Genomic DNA, 22,652 nt, shown 5'->3' with positions numbered 1-22,652 from the left:
GAAACATGAAGCAAAATTAGACTATGAGGATTTCCAAGGGAGAGACAGGTTAAAAGACGTTTCCAAGATAAAGGGTTTGGATGTGCCAGAAGTTAACAATTATGCCAATATCCACAGTGCCCGTTAGGACATGCATCCAGGAAAGTGGTGTTATAAGGAAATAATCAGGTTTTAATTTATGTAAGCAGGTAGAATACGGAAAAATAGGATGAAGGATATTATGACATAGGATAGAGCACTTCTAGTTAAGGTAAGCGTTTCTTCTTGTAAACTAAAGCTTAAAGACCTGGATATTTTATTCAACTAGCATGAAAGATAAAGGCTGGTATAAAGGGGAAGAATATATGGAAATGAGTCTGATATACTTCAGCCATATACTTCAGGGAAACATCTAGATTTCCATAAAAACAATTAAGACAAAACAAGATATACATGAAAGGTTTACATGTTTATTCCTTCTTTCAAATCATGGCAAAGCACAATTTAGTAAGTCAAGGTTTTATATTTGTGGAAATACAGTAAAGCAGATTCTCTCTCTTTTTTTCCCTCCCTCAATCTCCCAATGGTTTGGAGAAGGGTTAAGGTAGTACACAGCTGGTACTTAAGCAACACATGGGATAAAAAAGCCTGTGTCGTATTTTTAAATTGTGCTTTATATCTTTAGATAAATATGCCATACAGTTTGCAGGTGGTATTGACACAATCCACAAATAATTAAAGGTTTCACATTAGTTACCTGTTTCATGTTAGTTACCTGTTTCAGGTAGTGTGCTGATGTGGCATGTTCTTTCATCACCTTCACCAGCGGAGGTTGAAGCTCTTATTTTAAAGACATATGAGGTATCAGCAAGAAGTTTTATGAAAGTATAAACATGATCTTGGGGAGAGACTTTTGTAGAATTTCTTTCAGCTGTTATCATATAATGCGTAATTATTCCATTTGCCTTTTTGGGTGGATCCCATTTCACTAAAACTGACTGCCAGCTAGTTGCCATACACTGCATATTCTGCACAACATCTGGAACTTAAGAAATAAACATATGCCCAAAGTTAAAATGCATACACATGTAAGTAGATAATTGATTAAATTATGTGATAACTAGATAAAACTGTGTTTAGAAGTAGAACTAGAAAAATATTTAATATATCAACTGTTCAATGTGTGCTTAAAAAGTCATTAACATAGACTGAATCAAAAGACTGTTGACTTGTTTTTTACACTATTTTATTAGTCCTTACAATATTGAACCAGTCACTGAATATCTTCCCGGTCCAAGCACCAATCACATCCTCAAAAGCTCAGAAGCAAATGTGTAGCCTCAAGCCCAGGCCCAGGCAGTGTTTGATAACTGCTCTCTTAATCGGAAAGGAACAATCTTAGCAATACTATGGAAAATTTTTATACAAAACATACACGCAGGTGCCTCCCTAATGTGACAAATCTGGGCTTCACAGAACTTGGAAACCCCTAACTAATTTAAAGGTAAGGCTTTTTTACTGGAATGGCTTCTTTGGAAGAATCATGAAGATCTCATCTTTAAGTACCTTTCATAGAAATCATTGGAAGGAAGATTTAAGGAGTCTCAGTCTTATTTTCTGGAGCCTCTCTGAATTTACTTGAAAGTAACTCAATTTTTCAGAGATCCACTGTATCTGGTAGACCTGGTTAAAGAACAATATCTCAGCCCACCAAAGAGACTGCACATTAGAGAGACTGATTACTTCCCACGAAATGTCCAATAAGCCAAAGTCCCCTAAAGTTGGTATTAGTAGAATAACTTTTCTTGTCAGAGTAAAAGATAATGGTAGAAGAAAAATTGGGACATAGTCAATTTGTGGATTACAAACAATGAAAATTGAAAGAAAATAACTTGCTGCCATTATGTAAAACATAATGCTTTAAAGAATACTCAGGTGATCTCTCACCTGCCTATACTGCTTTACCTGGGTCTAAACTGAACTGTTATAAACTGTTCTTCTTCTGTAAGATAAAGACAACAGTACTAAAGGGGAATACTTAGGGAAGGTGTTGCATTTAAAAATTCTTAAAAGATAATTTCTGGGCTGATCAAGGGATCTAGCAATTAAATATTATTAACTATTCACTTCCTTGTTTTCAAAATCATAAACAACATTTTTATAAAATAAGTTAACACAAGATAGATGACAATTTGCTGAACTTTAGCTTATAAATCCAGATTTTACGAATATCTATTTTTCTGATTTTGTGAACCTCAAAACAAAAAATTAGCCAGTAATATTATAACATTTAAAGGTGAAAATTTTATTTATTTAACTAATCAGAGTATAGAATGTTGTGGTACAATTTTATCTTACTGACAAAAATATTTATTGGTTAACAGAGCACTTTCTACAAGATTAGCCTTGATTCTTATTACCCTCATATACAAATATTGTTAATTTTTTTTAATTTATGGGTTGAACATTTTTATATTCTATCACTCATTTACAACCTGCATTTTCTATAGTCATGTCCACTCTTCACTAGAAGTCAGAGGCCAATGTTCTAGTCAAGTTCTTCACCAATGTTCTCAAGGTCTTTTTCATCTAATCTGCCTGAATCATGGCTTCTTCATCTGTAACATGGGAATGTTGGCAATAGTAATATTTAGGGGGCATTTACTATGTACCTAATACTGTATGAAGTGGTTTACATGGATCTTTTCAAATATTTTTGACAACTACCTTATGAGATGGCTACTGTTAATGTGTGCTTCATTTCAGTTAAGGATACAGAGGCTCAGAAAGTCATGAGCCTTTGCCAAGATTTTACAAGTAGTAGGTCATGGGGCTCAAATCCAAACCCAGACAATCACTGCATGTACTTTTATCCACTATAAATGCTATTTATTTTGCCTTTCTTGCAGGAATGCTATGGAAAAAAAAAGTCTCAGGTAGTCATAAATTAATGCAAAAATGGTTAATTTAGCAGTCAGTGGTCTACAATCTCAATTTTGAGATTCACTAAAATACCAGGAAGTGTATCCAGAGCTGCTAAGAAGAAATGACTAGAATGGGATCTTGTGCTCATTCAATAAACGTTGACAGGAGTAAAAAAAAAAAAAAAAATTAAGAAGAGGTACCTTTAAATGTATGGTCCAGTTGAGAAAAGGAGAAGTACATTTCTAAGCCAACATTAAGTAAGTCGTAAATATAAACTATTCAGTGTACACACAAAGGCAAGGTATGTCATGTATACATGTGTGACACAGCAGGTAAGCTATTGATGAATTAGGTCAGTGATATTTAACAGTGTCCTCCACATGGTAAAGACGAGATGACGGGAGCATAGGGGATTTATGCAATGGCTCTTGCTCTCCAAATGTTGCAATTCATCTTCTTAAAAGAAAATTATATATATTGTTTCTTAAGAATATAAATCAGGCTGTTAAAAGTGACTGCTGGTTCATTTCTCCTTTTTTTTCCCCCCAGCTGTCTCAAATAGTTCTAAGAATTAGACAATTTTCACAGATATCTAAAAGGCTATTTTGTTTCTAAACTACTTTTTAATTTCAACTTCTTCAGTTCAAAAGGAAAAACAATGTGTAAATATATATGTACAAACACAGATACAGCATATTATTTCAAACGTAAAACACTGAAATGAAATTTCCCTTTGAATAGACTCTTAAGTAATGATACTTTATCATATAAACTAAGAAAAAAAAAAGGGAAAGGTGTTAAATATAAAATGAAATATTTTAGGCTCAAAAACTGCATCTAACCTGATTCTTGGGTTGTGAATTTTACTACATTACTAAATTGATTGCCATTTCCAACTTTGGTGAAGGCAGATACACTGATAGAGTAGGTGCTGACTGGTTCCAGTCCAACAAGTTTGGCTTCAGTTTGAAAACCTGATATATTCTGAAAAGCAGAAAAAAAATTTATTAGTCCCAATGCATCATAAAAAATTTGGAATATTTTCATTGAAGTTATTCCTTCTCTATTTAACAAACAATTTAATAAGCACGGATATTTTAAATTATAATAAATACTAGCATTTTTTTATGCTATAGAGTGTGCTCAGCTTATGATGTAAGGACGAATTGGGCACCCTCTTCGCCCTGAAGAACCTCATCATTGCCTTTTTTACGCCATTTTTTTCTTTTTTTTTGAACGGGAATCTTGCTTTGTTCCCTAGGCTAGAGTGCAGTGGCACGATCTCCTCTCACTGCAACCTCCACCTCCCAGGTTCAAGCAGTTCTCCCTGCCTCAGCCTCCTGAGTAGCTGTGATTATAGGTGCCCGCCACCATGCCTGGCTAATTTTTGTAATTTTTAGTAGATACAAGGTTTAGCCATGTTGGCTAGGCTGGTCTTGAACTCCTGACCTCAGGTGATCCGCCAGCCTCAGCCTCCTAAAGTGCTGGGATTACAAGTACGAGCTACCAGACCTGGCCTATAATTGCCTTTTTTAAAAAAACAGCGTTTTGTTTTCACTTTGTTTTCCTGATTTTTACTTGGAATTAGATAATCTTTTTTTTTTCTCAATCTGCTATAATTACAGTTTGCAATTTAAATTCAACTTGTGGGTGGTCAAAGATACTTGATTTTTCTGAACTCATCTAAATTTATTTTTAATGCCCACAGCATTCCTGTGTAACTTAAATTTATTCTTCAGCCATTGTATGTAGACACTGGCAGTAAAGCAGTGAATAATAAGTTTAAAATATCTAGCTTCCATGAAGCTTAAATTGGGAGTTTTCCCATCCAATTCCTAAGTTTCTAATTTAACACAATTTTTTAGAGAAATGAGAAAAGGAACAAAAGAATATCATAGTTGCTTAAGGAGGAATATGATTTCTCATAAAAAAAAATTCTCATTAAGTATAGAATTTTCATTCAAAGATAATTGTCCTAACCAAGAAAGAGTTAAGATTAATCAATTATCATTATGGACAGAGAAGATAATCTCCTATCTGGTATAAGCATAAGAATCTTACATTATATCTGACAAATATAAGCCATATTGATTATTTATTAAACATTTCAGTAACAGAAATTTAATAAGAATATTAACTCTTGGGGAATTTACAATTAGGATCCTATTTTAAAATAATCTCTAGGAATTCATTGGCTTTCTGGGGCTTACTGAATCTCTTTATTTCAGTCATTCTTTTCTGCTTACTATTTACAAATCATACTATAAGATAATCTGGAGATTATAGATACATATAAGTCATGGTCCTGCCATCAAGGAATTTTTATATTAACTAGAGAAATCTAAAATTACTGAATGAGAAAAAAATTAAACACAAAACAAACTATGATTTTGTTTAGAAAGGGCTAATAACCAGAGAAACAACTGAACCCGAGAGATCATAATAATCAAAGAGTAATTTATGGGAGAGTGAACAAATTTACACAAGAGTATGTTGTCAAAAAGGGAGACGGGAGTGATGAATATTTAAAAATCTATTTTAATAGAACTTGTACTAAATAATTTCTTTCAGTATGTGTGAGTGACGTGTTACCTACTGATTTCACTATCTGTGGACCACAACGGATTGACTGGGATTGCAGTAACATTTGAAGTGGTTCTAGCATTATTGTACCTCCACAAATGCACATCTAATTTGAAAGAAGAAAAAGAATATAAAAACAGAGAAAATAATATAAATTGTTACTGTCAGGATATCAGGGTAGATGAAAAAGAAAGGAAAATAAAACACACTAGGGGAGAAAGCTAAACAGAAAGAGGAAAGCAAATATAATAACCAGATGCTGAGAAAGGGAAAAAGATGGCATGAGAGTACATTTAAAAGAATTTGAAAGAAAATAAGATTATGGGCGGGGCGCGGTGGCTCACGCTTGTAATCCCAGCACTTTGGGAGGCCGAGGCGGGTGGATCACGAGGTCAAGAGATCGAGACCATCCTGGTCAACATGGTGAAACCCCGTCTCTACTAAAAATACAAAAATTAGCTGGGCATGGTGGCGCACGCCTGTAGTCCCAGCTACTCGGGAGGCTGAGGCAGGAGAATTGCTTGAACCCAGGAGGCGGAGGTTGCGGTGAGCCGAGATCGCGCCATTGCACTCCAGCCTGGGCAACAAGAGCGAAACTCCGTCTCAAAAAAAAAAAAAAAAAAAAAAAAAAAAAAAAAAAAAAAAAAAAAAAAAAAAGAAAAAGAAAAAGAAAAAGAAAAAGAAAATAAGATTATGAAAATTGATGAAAGACAAAATAGATGTAAAAAGGAGTTAACATGAGGTAGTAGATTTTAAAACATAAAACTGCCCATCTCAAATAATATATTTAATACCGAATGGCATAAAGATTGTATTTTTGCTGCTAGTGAAATATTAAAGACGTGCTTCTATTGAGAAAAACTGTTTACAAAACTTAGAATATAAACTATTCTCATATTCACATATTGGCATATTGTCATTTCATGCTTAGTGCTATTAAAATGTTGGACAGAATTTTTTGTTCTTTTAAACACTATGTACAACTACAGTAACAATAGCTAACATGTTTATCACATGCTTGGAATTGTTTGAAATGCTCTATGTAGATTTTCCTTTATAATCCTCAGTTTCAAATGTATACATCTTTGTAACTCATATTTTGCATTAAGAAGTAAGCAATGTATCCACTGAAACACAGTAAGTTTCAAAGGCAGAATTTGAGTCCGGTAATTTGAAGTCAGCACCCCTGCTTCACCACTATGCTAAGAGAGTTAGAGATTACCATTCTGAGGAGATAAGATCATATATAGACATTCACACTCTAATATACATACACAACAATCCAGGGAATGCAATTACTCTAAGAAAAGGATTATTTTTTCCCTTTTGATATCTATCTCCCAGTGATCCGTACAGACAAAGCAAATAAAAAATGGAAAAATGTTTAGATTAAACCAGGGATAGATATTAAAGGGCAAGAGGCTTCATGTCATTTAATATAATTTCACACTTCTGGGAAACAAATTCCACATTTATGGAGTAATATGATTCAAATTATACTCAGACTATCAGGTTTTAAAGTAATATCTTGGTTTCCAGAAAGAAAGTCATTGCTCCTGATGATAAAAAGTTAATGTCTGCTTTCGATTTTTACTATTCAATTTGTAAGCTACACATGCTATAACAATGATTTACCATAGTCATAAATTGTAATACTCATAATATTGAGTAAAACATTTACTGCAGATTTTTTGTACTCTTCTTGCTGTAACCAAATAAGAACATTCCAGGAATTCTTTTGCCTTTGGGAAAGAAATAAGAAAATTTTCTTAAACAAATGCTTGTTAATTACATTTTGGCAATTAAATGCTAGAAATCACAGATATATATTTGAGACTCTGTTACATCAGTTTTGTGAATATTCTTCACTAATTCTGGATTCCAAAAATGGAGGAAGGAAAATGTAGTTAGTGTTGCAAATGAATTACTCTTGAAAATTAAAAAAAAAATAAGGATAAGGATATATCTTAGAAGACCAATTATTGTAGGATCATACGCTATCGGGAAAGATGACCAGAAGTCCAGTATGAATATTAATACTTTCTAAAAGGTTAAAAAGTTTCCCTTGGTACTGCTGGTAACAATAGATAGAAATACATTTTATAACAGCTTTGTAAGCCAGAAAAAAATTATTGTACCCTTTCCAGCATTTAACAAACGATGCAATTGTTTCTTATATTGTAGATATCTAGAAGTTACAAATCTAAGTACATTGCTCTATGAAGTATTCAGCTTATATATCTGGCAAACGCTTTCTTGTGTTTTCCATAGCATCCTTAAATTGCAGGAAATGAAGCTTTTTAAAAAATAGTCATTGTTTAATTTAGTAGGCCATTTTCTTCCTAAGTGGCAAAAAATTTTAATTCCATTTCTAAATTTTTTAAATAAACATATACTGTTATAATCAACCTACCTTAAAAAATATAGTGTCAGTTTCATGTTCATGAATTTTAAAACTATATACTTTAACAATACCGCCTGGAAGAGGACTTGGGCTCCATTTCAGCCATACAAAGTCTGAAGTATAGTTGATTAAAGTCAAATTTTGTGGAGGTGCTAAAGGCACTGCAGGAAAACACACGATGAAACTAACATTCATAAAACTTTAACATAACAATAGCACCATGAATTACTTTCTTGAAGAGACTAGTTTAAAAAGATTAATAAAATGATCATATTTTAATTTCAGAAATAAATATCATAACTAATTATAATTTGTATTTGGACACAGTAGTTCCAAAGTAGCTTTAAACAGAACATAAAATTCTGAAGCTCAAATTGAAAACAAAAAAAAAAAGATTCAAGAAAGTAAATATAATGGTAAGGCTGTTACAAACAAACAATCAGATATCCTTTCATTTTTCATGCTTTTCCTTAAAAAGAAAACTCAGGCGGCAACAGTGAAATTGTCTGAAGAAATGTGGATTCCGGCTTACCTGACTCATCTGTGTAAAAGAAAAGAATGCTGGAAGGACCAAGTCCTTTTATAGTTCTTGCAGCAGCGAAAAAGCTATATAATGTAAATGGTGAAAGCTCTTCCAGTATTATGTAATTATCAGAAGTAATGAAAGAATAATTTTCATTTGGTCCTTGTAAAGTTAAATCATAACTTATTATTGCACCATTTGGCTTTACTGGGGGATCCCATGATAAGAGAACTGAGGTAGAGGAAAGGTTTTTAAAAGTGTTGATTATTGGTGAAGTTTCTGGGACTATAAAAGAAAAAGAGAATATTAAATTAAAAGAAGCTTCAATCACAATGGGATTTGATTTTCTTAGCAGATTATTTTAAGAAACACTGTATTTATGGAAAGGCTAATTACTTGAGATCAAACAGAATCAATATAATTGAATACTGTTTCCTATCAGAAAGCAATGTAAATGAAAAGAACAACAACAATCTGCTTAATAGGCAATAAAAGTGTCTAGCCTACCATCTTCTTCAGTTTTGATGTATAGCTGGGCAGTATAGGTATCAGAGAATCCCTTTTCTGTTGATGGAGTAATTTTTAAAATATAACCAGTGTATTTTTCCAGATGATCAAAATATATGCTTCTCTCATATGTAACCAGAGGTGGTCTCACATGGCGAGGAGCCTGCTCTAAGCTCAGTGAAACATAGCAGAAGACTAGACCATTTGGTTGAGCTGGTGGGACCCAGCTTACATTTATTGCAGTTGACGAAATGGATTCATAAGTTAGGTTTCCAACAAGCCCTTCAGGTACTATGATAGGTAATGAGCAAAATACAAAAATCATCAGTTACCCTAAACAGAATCTAAATTCACAGAGTTACTAATTGTTGAAATGGCATCTATTACATCATCAGCACCTAAATTATTTAAATGCAGATATGGCAAACATTCACCTATTATAGAATACCTTCTAAATAATTACTTTAAAAATCATTCAAAATAAACTCTGTCATCTTTAATATGTATGGAAATTGTTTCTATAATATTCTCTTGGCTTTTTTCCCTACTACATGATTGTGTGGGTGTGTGCATGTGTGTGCATAATGTGTGTATGTGTTTGCATAATTTGTGTATGTATACTGTTTTAAGTATTTTGATAATTTATATTATCTCAACCATATTTTTAGTTTATTTCTTCTAAATATTACCCTTGTTTCACATATGAGGAAACTAAAGCTCAGAGCCATTAAGTGAATTCTCCAAGGTCATGTGGGTAGCCAGAAGAATTAACACTAAAAGCTTTCCCAATATCTAGTCTCACAGTTTCTCTAGTTATCCGAGTTCTAATTCTCATTTATAAGTTGTATTATGATATTAAACTCTATTAATATAAATTTTACATCCACCTTTGGAGTAGCACATAGTGCTTATTACTCACAGTGTGGAAATTATAACTGATAAAATGTTATAGGTTGGTAAAAACCCTGGGAAAGATCTGCATTTAAAAGTGCCTGAAGGCCAGGTGCGGTGGCTCAAGCCTATAATCCCAGCACTTTGGGAGGCTGAGGCGGGTGGATCACGAGGTCAAGAGATTGAGACCAACCTGGTCAACAAGGTGAAACCCCATCTCTACTAAAAATACAAAAATTAGCTGGGCATGGTGACGTGCACCTGTAATCCCAGCTACTCAGGAGGCTAAGGCAGGAGAATTGCTTGAACTCAGGAGGCAGAGGTTGCCGTGAGCCGAGATCACGCCATTGCACTCCAACCTGGGTAACAAGAGCGAAACTCCATCTCGAAAAAAAAAAAGCCTGAAATGGTATTGATCATATATTACACTATATGACTCCCAAAATACATATTTACACATATTTATCATATCTTTTTATGTTGACCAACTTGTCAACAATTTGAAAGATTGTTCCAACAACAAAGCAAGCATTCACTTCTCATGCTTAAAGAATCTATTTATTTCAGAAAATAAACATGGAGTTTTACTCCAGAAATTTAGGTCACTACCATTTCTCAATATCAGGGACTAGTCTTTGAAAATAAACAAGCAAATGGATGACAAAAACAACTACAAGAAAAATAAGCAATGATCCACTTATCATTGTATTCTGAAAGTTGAAACCTAAAAAACATCAAGAGCTTCAATCATTACAGTTTTCTGAATACTCAACGTAAATAGAATTCTTCAGAAGATGCATGCGAGAAACTTCTGGAGTTAAAAAAATATATATTCTGGAAATATTAGACACAAACACAGTAAGAACAGAAGTGCTGCAGAGTCCTATGTAGATTCAAAGTCTGAAAAGAAAACAAGTTGCTACAGAGTTTAAGTCCTTAAAGAAAACGGTTAAGTAAATTAACTATTGGAAATTTCATCCATGTATGCAGTACTTTTTGTGCCCATAACTGGATGACCATGACATCTTTTGAAGCAATAAAAAGAATAGAATTTTCATGAACAGATGTTAGCAGTTTTCTTGAACAGAAGAGGCTATTACTGTAATGGTGTTATAAGAATATTAATTGAATTTTCACACTCCTATAATGAATGTGTCTAAATAAAAGATTTTATTACAAATTCAAACAAATAGAAAAAGTTCCTAAAATAATAAGTTTTAAATTAATCATATTAAAGATTAATAAGTGTTTTTTGTTTACATACTGTCTTGATCTGTGTATACTTCAACTATGTCACCGCTTTTATTCCCATTTCCAACTGAAGTACTTGCTGTTAACCAAAATGTATAGTAGCTGAATATTGCCAGTTTATCTACTATTGCAGATACAGTCATATTGTCAAAGTCATTGGTTACTTCATGGAGTGTAAAATTCTGAAAAATAAACATATCGCTTTCATTGTTCAGAATGTATTTTTTTAGTATGCATGAACATTTCAAAATAATTTATACATGAATTGATTGTCTCATTTCAATATGTTAATCGTTTTAGGAAAATCAACATAGAATTTTTTATTGCAATAATTAAACTGGAAATATGTTTGAACTAAAAGAGAAATCGATGGTAGTTTTTATTGTAAAATCAATACACAAAAAAGCAAAGAGTAAAAACTCCATGCTAACAATGAAGAAGGTCAAGTGGCCAAATGGAAATGCTACAACTGTGCTGATCAGTGTCACTTTTCCTTATAAAAACATGCAAGTATTTTTCAAACCATTAGCTAATTTTAAACAAGTTTGGGAGTGTTATAAAATTTTAGTTTTGTTTCATTCCATTTGTGATGAAGGAATTATGAATGTGTTTACCTCTTTATGACCTCGAATAGCTATTATTATTCACATTTAGTGAGTCTTTTTTTTTTTTTTTTTTTTTTTTTTTTTTTTTTTTTTTTTTTTTTTTTTTTTTTTTTTTTTTTTTTTTTTGCTACAACTGTGAGAAGCAAGGGATGGCTGATTGATGTACTCTCTGATGTACAGAGTAAGAGAAAGTTTTAAATTTTCTGGCCTGACTCCTAATTACATTTTTTTCCCAAGGCTTTAAAAAAATATTAGGGTATTTATACATTTTCTTTCCTACCAAATTTTAAAAATAAAACACATAGTCAAATAAAACTCATTCTGAAATAAAAGGAGACTTAGACATATAGGTAAACAGTATGAATAATTTTATAATTTCCATCTGCACAGAGTAATCTGAATCAATCCAATCCACATGAAGCCATTTAAGTCCTATAGACCTGCATTCAAGTTCTGTCAGGTTATCCCTGGATAAATCATCTAATCTCAAAGCTTCTTTTCCCTCAACTGTAAAATGGAAATAATCATCTCCACTTCACAGACAACTTTTGAGGATTAGATGACATGAAGCACATAAAGCCATTAATACTATGTCTAGCACACAACAGAAAAAAATGGTAATTAGTTTCATTTAAATGAATAACAGGATAGCAATTTGACTAAATTTATAGTAAGAATGGTTCTAAAATTTATCAACAAATTAACTTCAGCAAAATTTTACGGTTCTTTTGCCAGTATTCAGAGGAAAAATATAGTGCAATAAAAGATTTACTTCAATTTTGTGGTGATTTACATAAAAAATACACAAATTAAAGTAATATAGCAATCTCACACAAAATATGATCCATTAACTTTTGTACTTTCCAATACATCTGCTTTACACATGGAACAATTGGCTTATACAAAGCAACACCTAAAAATATTAATGTAGCTTTTTGATGTAAATTTTAATTTTTGTTATAGAATTTATTCTGATTACCTATGACCTTGATGACTAATACATAACAAATTATCTAAATCACCCAGAAGTCATTCCTGCTGAGTGGGTGACTTAATGTGCATAGACATCTAACAAATTTGTAACATTAGATTAATTATCCAGATGATTCTTTTATTCACCTGTTTATTTTTGCAGAAAAATTGTCTTTTGGCACAAATTATCTAATTAAGGCTTATTCTTTTGTTTATATAAATATAGTCAGAATGTATTTAGTAAAACCTTTTCAAATTTGACCAATCAACTAATATTCACTTAGCACTTTTTAAAATAAAAAAACATTATGCCAGGCACACTAAGGAAACATAAATGGATAAAAATTAAAAAGTCGAAAAGTTAATATGCTGTACAAAATACAATGTGCAACAACTGAAGGAAGAACAATATGGTTTGCCAAGTAGTAGCAAAGAGGTTAAATTCTCCAAGATGAAAAGAAAGAAAGATGACTTTGCTACATACTCAGGTGCTCCAAAATTATGACTATGTACTAAAAGTGATGTTGACCTATTATAATTTTGTAAATAATGTTTCAATTAAAATATTTATTGATCATTAAACCTATGTATGATATAGTTCTAGGGGACTTTAAGAGATGAAAAGATAAATGTTACACAATTACGTCTCTTCAAGATGCTTATCATGGCGTAGGAGAACTAAAAGAAGCAGCAGTTATCTGGAATAGGAGACAGAACATGATATACCATGCATGACGTATTCTGCAATGTTCTGTAGGAAGAAGAAAGATGATAAGGAATGAATAAAAGGCTATACACCTATTCTGGTATATAATTCTCCTTTTGAGGATTTCTTCCACTAATTTGAAATAGAAAATTAGGTAGTGAAGATATTGATGCTATTTTTAACATTAACTTTAGAAATAAATGAAAGCACTGATAAACTTCAAGCAATATGAGACTATACTTCTGATATGTTTTAACATCATTAGCCTGCACCCTCTTGCAGCTGTCACACTTAAAAGCATTCTTAAGATTATTTAATAAAAGATAACATGTTCTAAGACAGACGAATTGCAAATTGGATCATATTACATACCAAGGTTTGAATAAGTAGGTTTAGAAGATCATGTTGGAACCAAAGTTTGATACTTATGCTTTATTATTTAGATATGGACAAAGAGACCCAAGATATAAATCACATATAAGCCATAAGCAAATTGTACAGAGACAAAATCATTGCTAAAATTTGGAACTACTGAAACAATTATACAAATACTTTTAAAATGTGTAAGAGGAAAAATCTCCAATTTGAATATCTTCTATTGGTATAGTGACTATTGTTACAATTGTAAACAACATTTTGGTAAAAAATAAACTGCCTCTCTAGGCCCCATTTCTCTTTCTTAAAGAGAACAAAACAAAAAGCAAAAACTGCGTGACGTACAGAGTAGAAAACTGGACCATCCTTTCTCCTTCTGCTGTTAAGGCATTTGTTGAGAAATCTTGAATTATAATTATATCTATAACTATGTCTACATGTCTTTTAATACATCTATAACCATATCTACATGTCTTTTATAAAGTAATTTCCTTGTTGCATAAAGTTTGAAATAAACATATACAACCCTACTCTTCTAGGACAGAATGTAAACACTAAATCACCTTCTGGACTTTGTCTGTCTCTCTTCTAGGTTAGTCCTGAGATAGCTTACAAAGTTCTGCTCTTGCCCTCTTCAATAGCCTACATTGCATTATAGCTGCACTAAAGTCTTAATCCCAGAGGTTGTTACTCGGGAAAACTAACTAGTGACTAAATTTGGGTTGTCAGTAACAAATGGGTTTAAGCAACTCAAAGTTTGTAAGACTTATCTTTCTTCTTCTTTTACCTAATGGGATGTAAAGAATTAAGAATCACTTAGTCACAAATATGCAGTCAATAATTTCTACCACTAAAGGATATATTCTGTATATTCTGTACACTGCAGTACTTCTAAATTCCAGTTTTTCAAATTATATTCTAGCTCTCTGTATCTTTGATTCAATCATAATCACTCCAACTATCCTTTTCATATGTTAGAGTTCTGTGAAGCATCTAATTTGGAAAAATAATATAACTGCTAAAAAATTGAAAATGTTTCTTCAAAGTAAATGCATTTTAGCTATTTTCATAGCTATCATCATTCACATCCTAGAGAGTGCCCAACTACAAACTGTGCAAGCCTACAACTGTATCTTTGACAAGTTAAATAACATTCTGAGTGGTCTTCATTACATCTGATATTAAACAATAGCTACTATTATACTATTGTTATAATAGCTCCTCCAATTAACAATCAAAAACCTTTTTTAAATTAAATAAAAATATGCAAACACATCTAAACACTAAAATTATTTATATTGTATACAAGCAAATGTAAAAAAATTAGCTAATAAATAACTTTCAGGATAAATGACACCATCAACACTTTACAGAAAACTTCTCGGAGGAAGTATAATTGAGGGCCATCTTTATGAACAGAATTTTAAGTAGCTGGCAGATTCAGATTCACTGTTGTTAATACATGTGAAGCTTATATAGAAATGCGTGTGTGCATAAGGAGAGATTAAATGTATCTGACATTTCTATACCACACTTTTCTATGTCAATGGGAGTTGTATAAAATAAATCTGTACATAATTATCACTGTAAGGTAAATAATTTGTTTTACTGTGACAAGTCTGTATTATTAATAAAACTTAAGGATATTAATAAAGAACTAGGAGAAAATTTAATCCTTACCTGCATGAAAGTACCTGAAGTATTTCTGTAATAAACAGAGTAATATTGTATAATCCCATTAGGTTTTGAAGGAGGTGTCCAGAAAAGAATTATTGATGAAGAACTGAGGTTTACATAATAAACATCTTTGGGAGGATCACTTGGTGCTATAAAACAAATAATTGAACAAATTACTGTATTTGTGGCTACAAGTAATGTCTTAAATGTCCTGAATTTTACCTACAGTTTATAAATTAAAGTGATAAAAATTGTTTTACAAAAAAGCTTGAATTAGAAATAACGTCTGTTTAGATGTCAGAAACAAAATCCATAAAATGCATTGGGTCAGCCCTCTAATACTTTATTATAAGCATATTCAAGCTGAAGACAGATGAATTTCTTACTCATAAAATGCTATCCCTGTTCTAAAACCTGTCCACTGCTCTGGATACAAGAACAATATTATAACAGGTTTCCAATATAAAATACACAATTTGAAATTCTAATATAGCTTTGAATTTTTACATTTAATAAGGGTCATAGACAAATGATTCACGAATTTTATGTTTTTTCATTTAATAAACACATAAAATTCCATGTGTCAAGTAAGTTCTGTGCTAAGTGCATTTAAAAATATAAACTTATGTAACCTTCAGAATAACCCTGTAGAATGATACTATTTCCACATTACCAATGGGAAATTGAGGCACACAGAGATTAATTTTCCCAACATCTCACAGCTAAAAAGTGATCAAAATGCAATTTTTCATCTAATTGATGATGAATATTAGGTTTAATAATACATTTTTATATTTGTATTTTTTGGGGGCAGGATATTCTTTTTTAATAAAACAAAAAACATTATTTTAATATATCGGTATACATCCTTTGCTCACCTCCCTCTGGTGTTCGAAAGTTAATGATATTGCTTCTTGTTTTCCCATCACCAAATCTGGTGCTAGCTGTTACATAGGCACTGTATTCAACATCATAATCCAAATCTGATAACTCCAATGATGTTTCAGTTATATTAGTAGTCTTTAATGATGATTCATTCCTGAGAGAAAAAAGAATATTATCTGTATAATTGAATTCTAAAATTTAACATATACTTTTTGAGCATACTAACATTAAACAATATTAATATATCAAAATGTATTCATCTAGATTAATAGAATAAAGGTATTGGTTATCCTGAAACACTGAAAAGAGTAAATTTCAGAATACTTTAGTGAATTAACTTATTTTGCTTTCAATTATATTCAGTAATTAGATCAAATGTTAATATGATGTTCATAATTAGAGTTTCCTTGGACCGATTTTAATGGGTATCCAGGAATATTATGTACTAAAGTAATTACAATATTCCCTTTCCTACTGATATTTTAGTTGTCCAAATATTTGTTCGTTTCAAATTCTTGCAAAATCTTATTTAAACTATTAATTTATAAAATAAGCCTATCTTTCAAATATTGTACGAAAGTAACATTTACTTCAGGCCAACACAAAGAAATACATACCAAATATTTAAATAGTGGTAAGTAAAATAACAAGGCTGTGGGCTCCCCTGTACTTATTTAACAGAAATGAGATTGAAAACAATGTGTGTATATTATCCAGGAAAGAAGAAAATATAGCTTATATCTCATTCAATGAAAATCTTTAAAGTATTTAAAATATCGCTCAAGAGAAGAAAAGCAAATCAAATCAATATTGACTCAGAACTCTCCAACTAAGTACCAAAATCGCAAAAGGGGAATAAAAGAGTCTAAGAACAAAATATAACACTATTTTATTACAGTCATGTTCAGTTTTCACAGTTTGAATTGGATATAGATTAATATTTAAACCCAAAAAATGAACATGTATATCATGGTGTTGAAAAATGAACACTGTTTTAAAATTTAGACTTTAGGAACAATAAAATTAAAGATTTAGATAAGGAAACATGATCAGTAATACAGAAAAAGTATATGTCTCCTGTAATCTCATATTTTTCTTCCTTAGACACACAAGGCACTGAAGAAGTAAATGAATATTCCCGCTGAATAGAAAATCCCTTTCTTTACCATTGAAACATTTGAAGCCTTTAATCACTAGGAGGAATGATAGATTTTAAGTGAATTAAAGATATCTACAGAGATACATTTCAGTCATGGTTTTACTAGCACAGAAGCACCAATTTATTCCAAATATAAGTACTGTTATCTGAAAAATAGTTGGAAAGCTTACCCCAGTGAGAAAAATATGGATTCAGAGTATGCTATTGGAGACAGGCAGGATTAGCCAGGCTATTCAGCAATTTGAAACAGTTTCATTTGACATCCTTTTTCAGAAGCAGTCAGGAGAGCTTTCTTTGACTTCATTGAGACCAGAGGAGATGGTCTTTTACAACTCTTAATATTGTGGCTATTAGTTGCCAAAAAAGATGCCTTGTCATAAAAATTACCCATATTCTTATCATTGGTCACAGGTCATCGGGACACTACAGAAGAGCTAATCCAATGTGTATCTCTAAAACTATGCAATTAGACTGAGTGTGGTGGCTCATTCCCGTAATACCAGCATTTTGGGAGGCTTGGGAGGCCGAGGCAGGCAGATCACTTGAGACCAGGAATTTGAGGCCAGCCTGGGCAACATGGCGAAACCCCATCTCCACTAAAAATATAAAAATTAGCCCTGCATGGTGGGCACAGCGGTGGACCCAGCTTTCAGGAGGCTGAGGCACGAGAATCACTTGAGTCCAGGAGGTGGAGGCTGCAGTAAGCTGAGATCATCCCATAGCACTCCAGCCTGGGCAACGGAGCAAGGCTGTGTCTCAAAAAAACAAAAATAAAATAAAGTTTTGCAATTAGCTAATGTAGTCTAATTGCATTATATCAATTTTTAAAATTATTTTCAATAACATATTTCAATGTTATCTGCTACCCCGCATCACTACCTTCCTGCCCTGATTTTCACACCAAAATCTTGTATCTAAGTATCTACCAACTATAAAAAACTCAGATTATGTTCCATAGATAATACAGAATCAAGGCAATTACCTGGAAACACATATCAAAAATAAATTTTATCTCGAATAGTTTAGTAAAAAGAAGCTAGTTGTTATAAATTATATTAATAAAAAATGTAAGAGTTCACTTCAGTTTGCATATATAGATTTAGTTTCTACATCTAGCCTGGTTTACTCTCAGAGACAAAATTGAGCTAACAAAATTTTTTTCAGATGTCTCGTCTGCTTGGGGTTTATTTTGCTTTTTGGAATTTAGGATTGTGGCTGATATTTTAATGAATAAGTTAGAAAAATATGGTAGCATGAATATTAATTAAAACAATTCCAAATATATGAAGTATGTAGGAGATGATTTGTTATAAAACTGACAACTAAAAGAAAAAGAAAGGAGACAGAAGTGAACTGTAACCAAGCCTCTAACTCCATTTTCCTTATTCTTAGTAGCTGTTGCTGAATTGGAGATAACACATAAATGTCTGTGCTGAGGTGTGAGCTCTCTAATCTCAAAGGAGCAATCTTCAGAGCAATCCTGAAGCTCAAAGTGTTCACTCCCACCCATTTGTAGGAAATTCATCTTTGACACTGCTATAATAAGTTGTTACTCTTGCTTTTAGCTGGCTTAGTTTTAAAATCTTTTTTGTTCTTATTAGCTTACAAATATTATAATAGAATTATCATGTATTCCATTATAATATTTTATTTTCATTTATAAAAGCATATGTTCTATATCTTGATTTTTTCTTTTATCATGTTAACACCAACGATCTATAACATGTTTTCATAGTTGCATAATTTGGATATATCATAGCTATCTAGTCATTCTATGAATTAACTTTTAGGTTGTTTCTCTATTTCTTTAGCTATTGCTAACAATGATGCTGTAGTTATCCTTAAAGAAGTATTTTTTCATAATAGTACTTTATTTCTACCCACTAAATTGTGTGATTCTTGTTTAAATTGTTTTAATTAAAAAAATTTTTTAGAGACAAGGTCTTGTTATGTCGCCCAGGCTAGACTTCAATCCTGGGCTCAAAGTATCCCGCCACCTCATCCTTCCTTCAGAGTAGCTGAGACTACAGGTATGCAACACTAGGCCAGGATACAAACTGTGTCTTTCTTGATTCAAATGGTTTCAGTGCTTTGTAAAATTTTAAGATTACTACTCCAAAATGATTACTGTATCAAATTTTAAGTTATGATAATTATAATTATTTAGAATCATACCAACAATATATACGAGTACTCATTTTGACAAACTTACATAAATATCTAGATATTATTAATATAGTTAGATTTTAGCAGATTTTTAGTTAGATTTTAGTTAGCCATTCCTGGGCTGTGAGACAGAATGTCTTTTTGCATGTTTGTTGGTCATTTATGATCCATCAAAACAAACAAACAAAAAACTTTATGGGTTTTTAAATATTTTATTTTAGTCTTTTAAATAAAAACATTATTAGTCTGAGTTCTTTAGACACCATTCTTTACAATGTACAAGCAAAGATAACTTTCCCACTCTCTTTGAATTTAGAGATGATATGTACAAAATCAGTATTTAACAAAATCCAACAAAATTTAATTAGCATCTACTTTGTCTCAGGCACTACTTCAGGCATCATATGAGTAGGATACAGCCCCTATCCTCAAAATAGACAGATAAAGCAGTAAATAATTCTAAAGCAATTCACTAATAACAATGTGACTTCCTTAAGAACAAGGACAATAACCTTTTCCCTTAGTAGCTAAAAGTAAACAACAATGAAACCAATGAGCAAAGAAATTAGTTGTGACCAAAGTATAAAAAAAGGAGAATAAGGCATGGCCCCAAAGATTCAGGAATTGTTCACTAGAAAGCTAGTTTGTAAACTTTGAGAGTAGAATAGGGAGTTGAGAGAGGTGGGAGAAGAGAAGAGGCATGAATATGTACGGTTCTCTAGGCAAGGTTTGAGACCCTTTGAAAAGTCTGAGTTTTAATTTTAATCTTCATCGTTTGCTATTTTATTCCATGTGGTAATCTACCCTGATGATACATCATCCCTGTTCATTTTTGTGACTTTATTTTCAAAACTTTAATCAGTTATCATCCAAATATTCTAGATTATTCCTTTTACTCACTAAATGGAACTTCCAAAATGAAGAATGTGAACACTCACTTACTTGACTCTTTATTAGGTTATTTTTTTCCTCATATGAACCAGTGATATTCACTAATTTCCCCATTATATGTGGAAACTATTCTTCCATGTTGTACTTTAAGCATAATTACTCTACACAACTTGATAGCATCAGTAGTTGGTGATTACGTATTAAATAACCCCAAACTAGCAAGGCATAAACACTTGCACATTTCTAAAGCTGTTCTAGAATCTCAGAGATAGTCTGAGTCAAAGTAGTGTATTCATTTGTTGTTATTGTTCTTATTGTCATCATATGGTTGACTGGCTAAGTTAGTTTGGTTTGGTTTGGCTTTGTTTTGCTTGTTTGCCTTAGGTAGGAAAGACAAATTTAAAAGATTAAAGGAAAAAGCCACTCAAGAGAAGGAGTTTGAAGCTGAGGAAGCATACACTAATAATCCATAGATAGCTTTAGAGCAGACCCAAGGAATTAAGATCCAGAGGCAGGAGGAAGGATTGCACTTGAACTGAAAAAGAGAGATTTCATCCTCTGAGAATGGATGTGAGTTGATGGATTCTGGAAGCAAGAATTTGAAATAGTCAAATTTTTGAGATAGTTGCCTCAATTTTAAGTTTAGAATGGAAGCTGGGTTTGTCTGCTTTGAATGAGGTGAGTGAGGTTTAGCAAAGGGCTTGAAAATAGAGATGATTTGTGAAAATTTCCCAGGACAACAGGAAAGGAAACTGATCAAAAACATGTAAAATGACTTCCCAGGGGTGCTCAAAGATTAGTGAGATTAGAAAAACACGACTTTTAAATGAACATTTTTTCTTCCTTTCATTACTTCAACAAATATTTATTGAGGGCCTAAAATATAAGTTATTACACTCTGTGATGGATATATGAAGGTGAAAAAGATGTAACCTCTGGTTCAAAGGGTTTATAGCCACATAGTTATCATCCCATTAGGGCTCCAAAATTTGAGTAAAATACTTCAGAAAATGGGCTATTAGAGGAACATGCAATTATTAACTACTCATTTCTCTCCTTTAAAGCTTATAAAATATTCAAATATTTTTATTACAAAGTATATAAGTTATATCTTACCAGAAGTTTATGATTTCATGTTTGAAATTTATTGTCATAAGTTTGTTTTAAATATCTCATTATCTATCTATCTACCTATCTATCTGTCTCTTTTTGAGACAGGGTTTCACTCTGTCACCCAGGCTGAGTGCAGTGGTGTGATCACAGATCACTGCAGCCTCAATGGCCTCAACCCTGGGCTTGGGTGATCCTCCCATCTCAGCCTCCTGAATAGTTGTGACTGCAGGCATATGTTACCACACCTGGTTATTTTTTGTATTTTTTTTTAGAGATGGGTCTCACTATGGTGCCCAGGCTGGCCTCAAACTCCTGGGATCAGGCCATCTGCCCACCTTGGCCTCCCAAAGTACTGGAATTACAGATGTTTCTTATTTTAGGTATCTGTAGTTATGGTGTCCACATTAGTCTCAAACTCCTGGAATCAAGCCATCTGTCCACCTTGACCTCCTGAAGTGCTGGGATTACAGGTATCTCTTAATTTTTAAATATTTGTAGTTATGTTTCCTTTTTCATTCCTAACATTAGGCTAAATGTAGTTTTTCTCCTTTTTCCGGATCAATCTCCCCATTTCTTTTCTAACTCTATATTTTAGATTACTTACTAGTTTTAATTTTCTGTTTTGTAAATTTTTAATTTAGTTTCTATATGTATGGAATTTATGAATTATACATAATTATTAATGATAAGAGAATAATTATTCATATTTTCTTCCCTGTCTGCCTGAGTACTTATCAATTTTGCACAGAGAGGGCAAAGCATAATATTTAATACTTTAAAGCATCATGAATTAAATATTGGCACACAATTTTTATTTTGAAACACTCAATTTCTGTGAATAATAACAGTATAGCATAATAATGAATCAAATAACTTTGGCCTAAATTAAATTGTGTTTAAATGAATACAAAGTTAAAAATTACTTGACAGCGTTTAGATAGTATAATATTTTCAAAATATTTTTCTACTGCAAAATTTAAAAGGTTATAGGTTCTATAAATATAATCATAAAATTAATCTTACAAATGAAAGTGTCTTTT

General features: G+C 32.0%; 1 protein-coding gene across 1 annotated transcript in view; it reads right to left on the bottom strand.

The window, feature by feature from the left end:
- PTPRQ (protein tyrosine phosphatase receptor type Q) overlaps nt 1-22,652 on the bottom strand; it is a 255,887-nt gene that overhangs the window by 128,450 nt on the left and 104,785 nt on the right. Inside the window, exons 25-32 of the mRNA XM_037743831.1 lie at nt 16,277-16,437; nt 15,402-15,547; nt 11,077-11,245; nt 8,922-9,212; nt 8,424-8,699; nt 7,901-8,052; nt 3,747-3,888; nt 755-1,024 (exon numbers count right to left, since the gene is read on the bottom strand). Of these exons, the coding sequence (XP_037599759.1) occupies nt 755-1,024; nt 3,747-3,888; nt 7,901-8,052; nt 8,424-8,699; nt 8,922-9,212; nt 11,077-11,245; nt 15,402-15,547; nt 16,277-16,437 (1,607 nt within the window). The remainder of the gene's footprint in view (nt 1-754; nt 1,025-3,746; nt 3,889-7,900; nt 8,053-8,423; nt 8,700-8,921; nt 9,213-11,076; nt 11,246-15,401; nt 15,548-16,276; nt 16,438-22,652) is intronic.

Source organism: Cebus imitator, unplaced genomic scaffold (genome assembly GCF_001604975.1).
Source record: "Cebus imitator isolate Cc_AM_T3 unplaced genomic scaffold, Cebus_imitator-1.0 Scaffold156, whole genome shotgun sequence".
Taxonomy (NCBI): domain Eukaryota; kingdom Metazoa; phylum Chordata; class Mammalia; order Primates; family Cebidae; genus Cebus; species Cebus imitator.
Note: the sequence above shows the minus strand (reverse complement) of the source record. Positions and strands in the feature narration are given on the sequence as shown.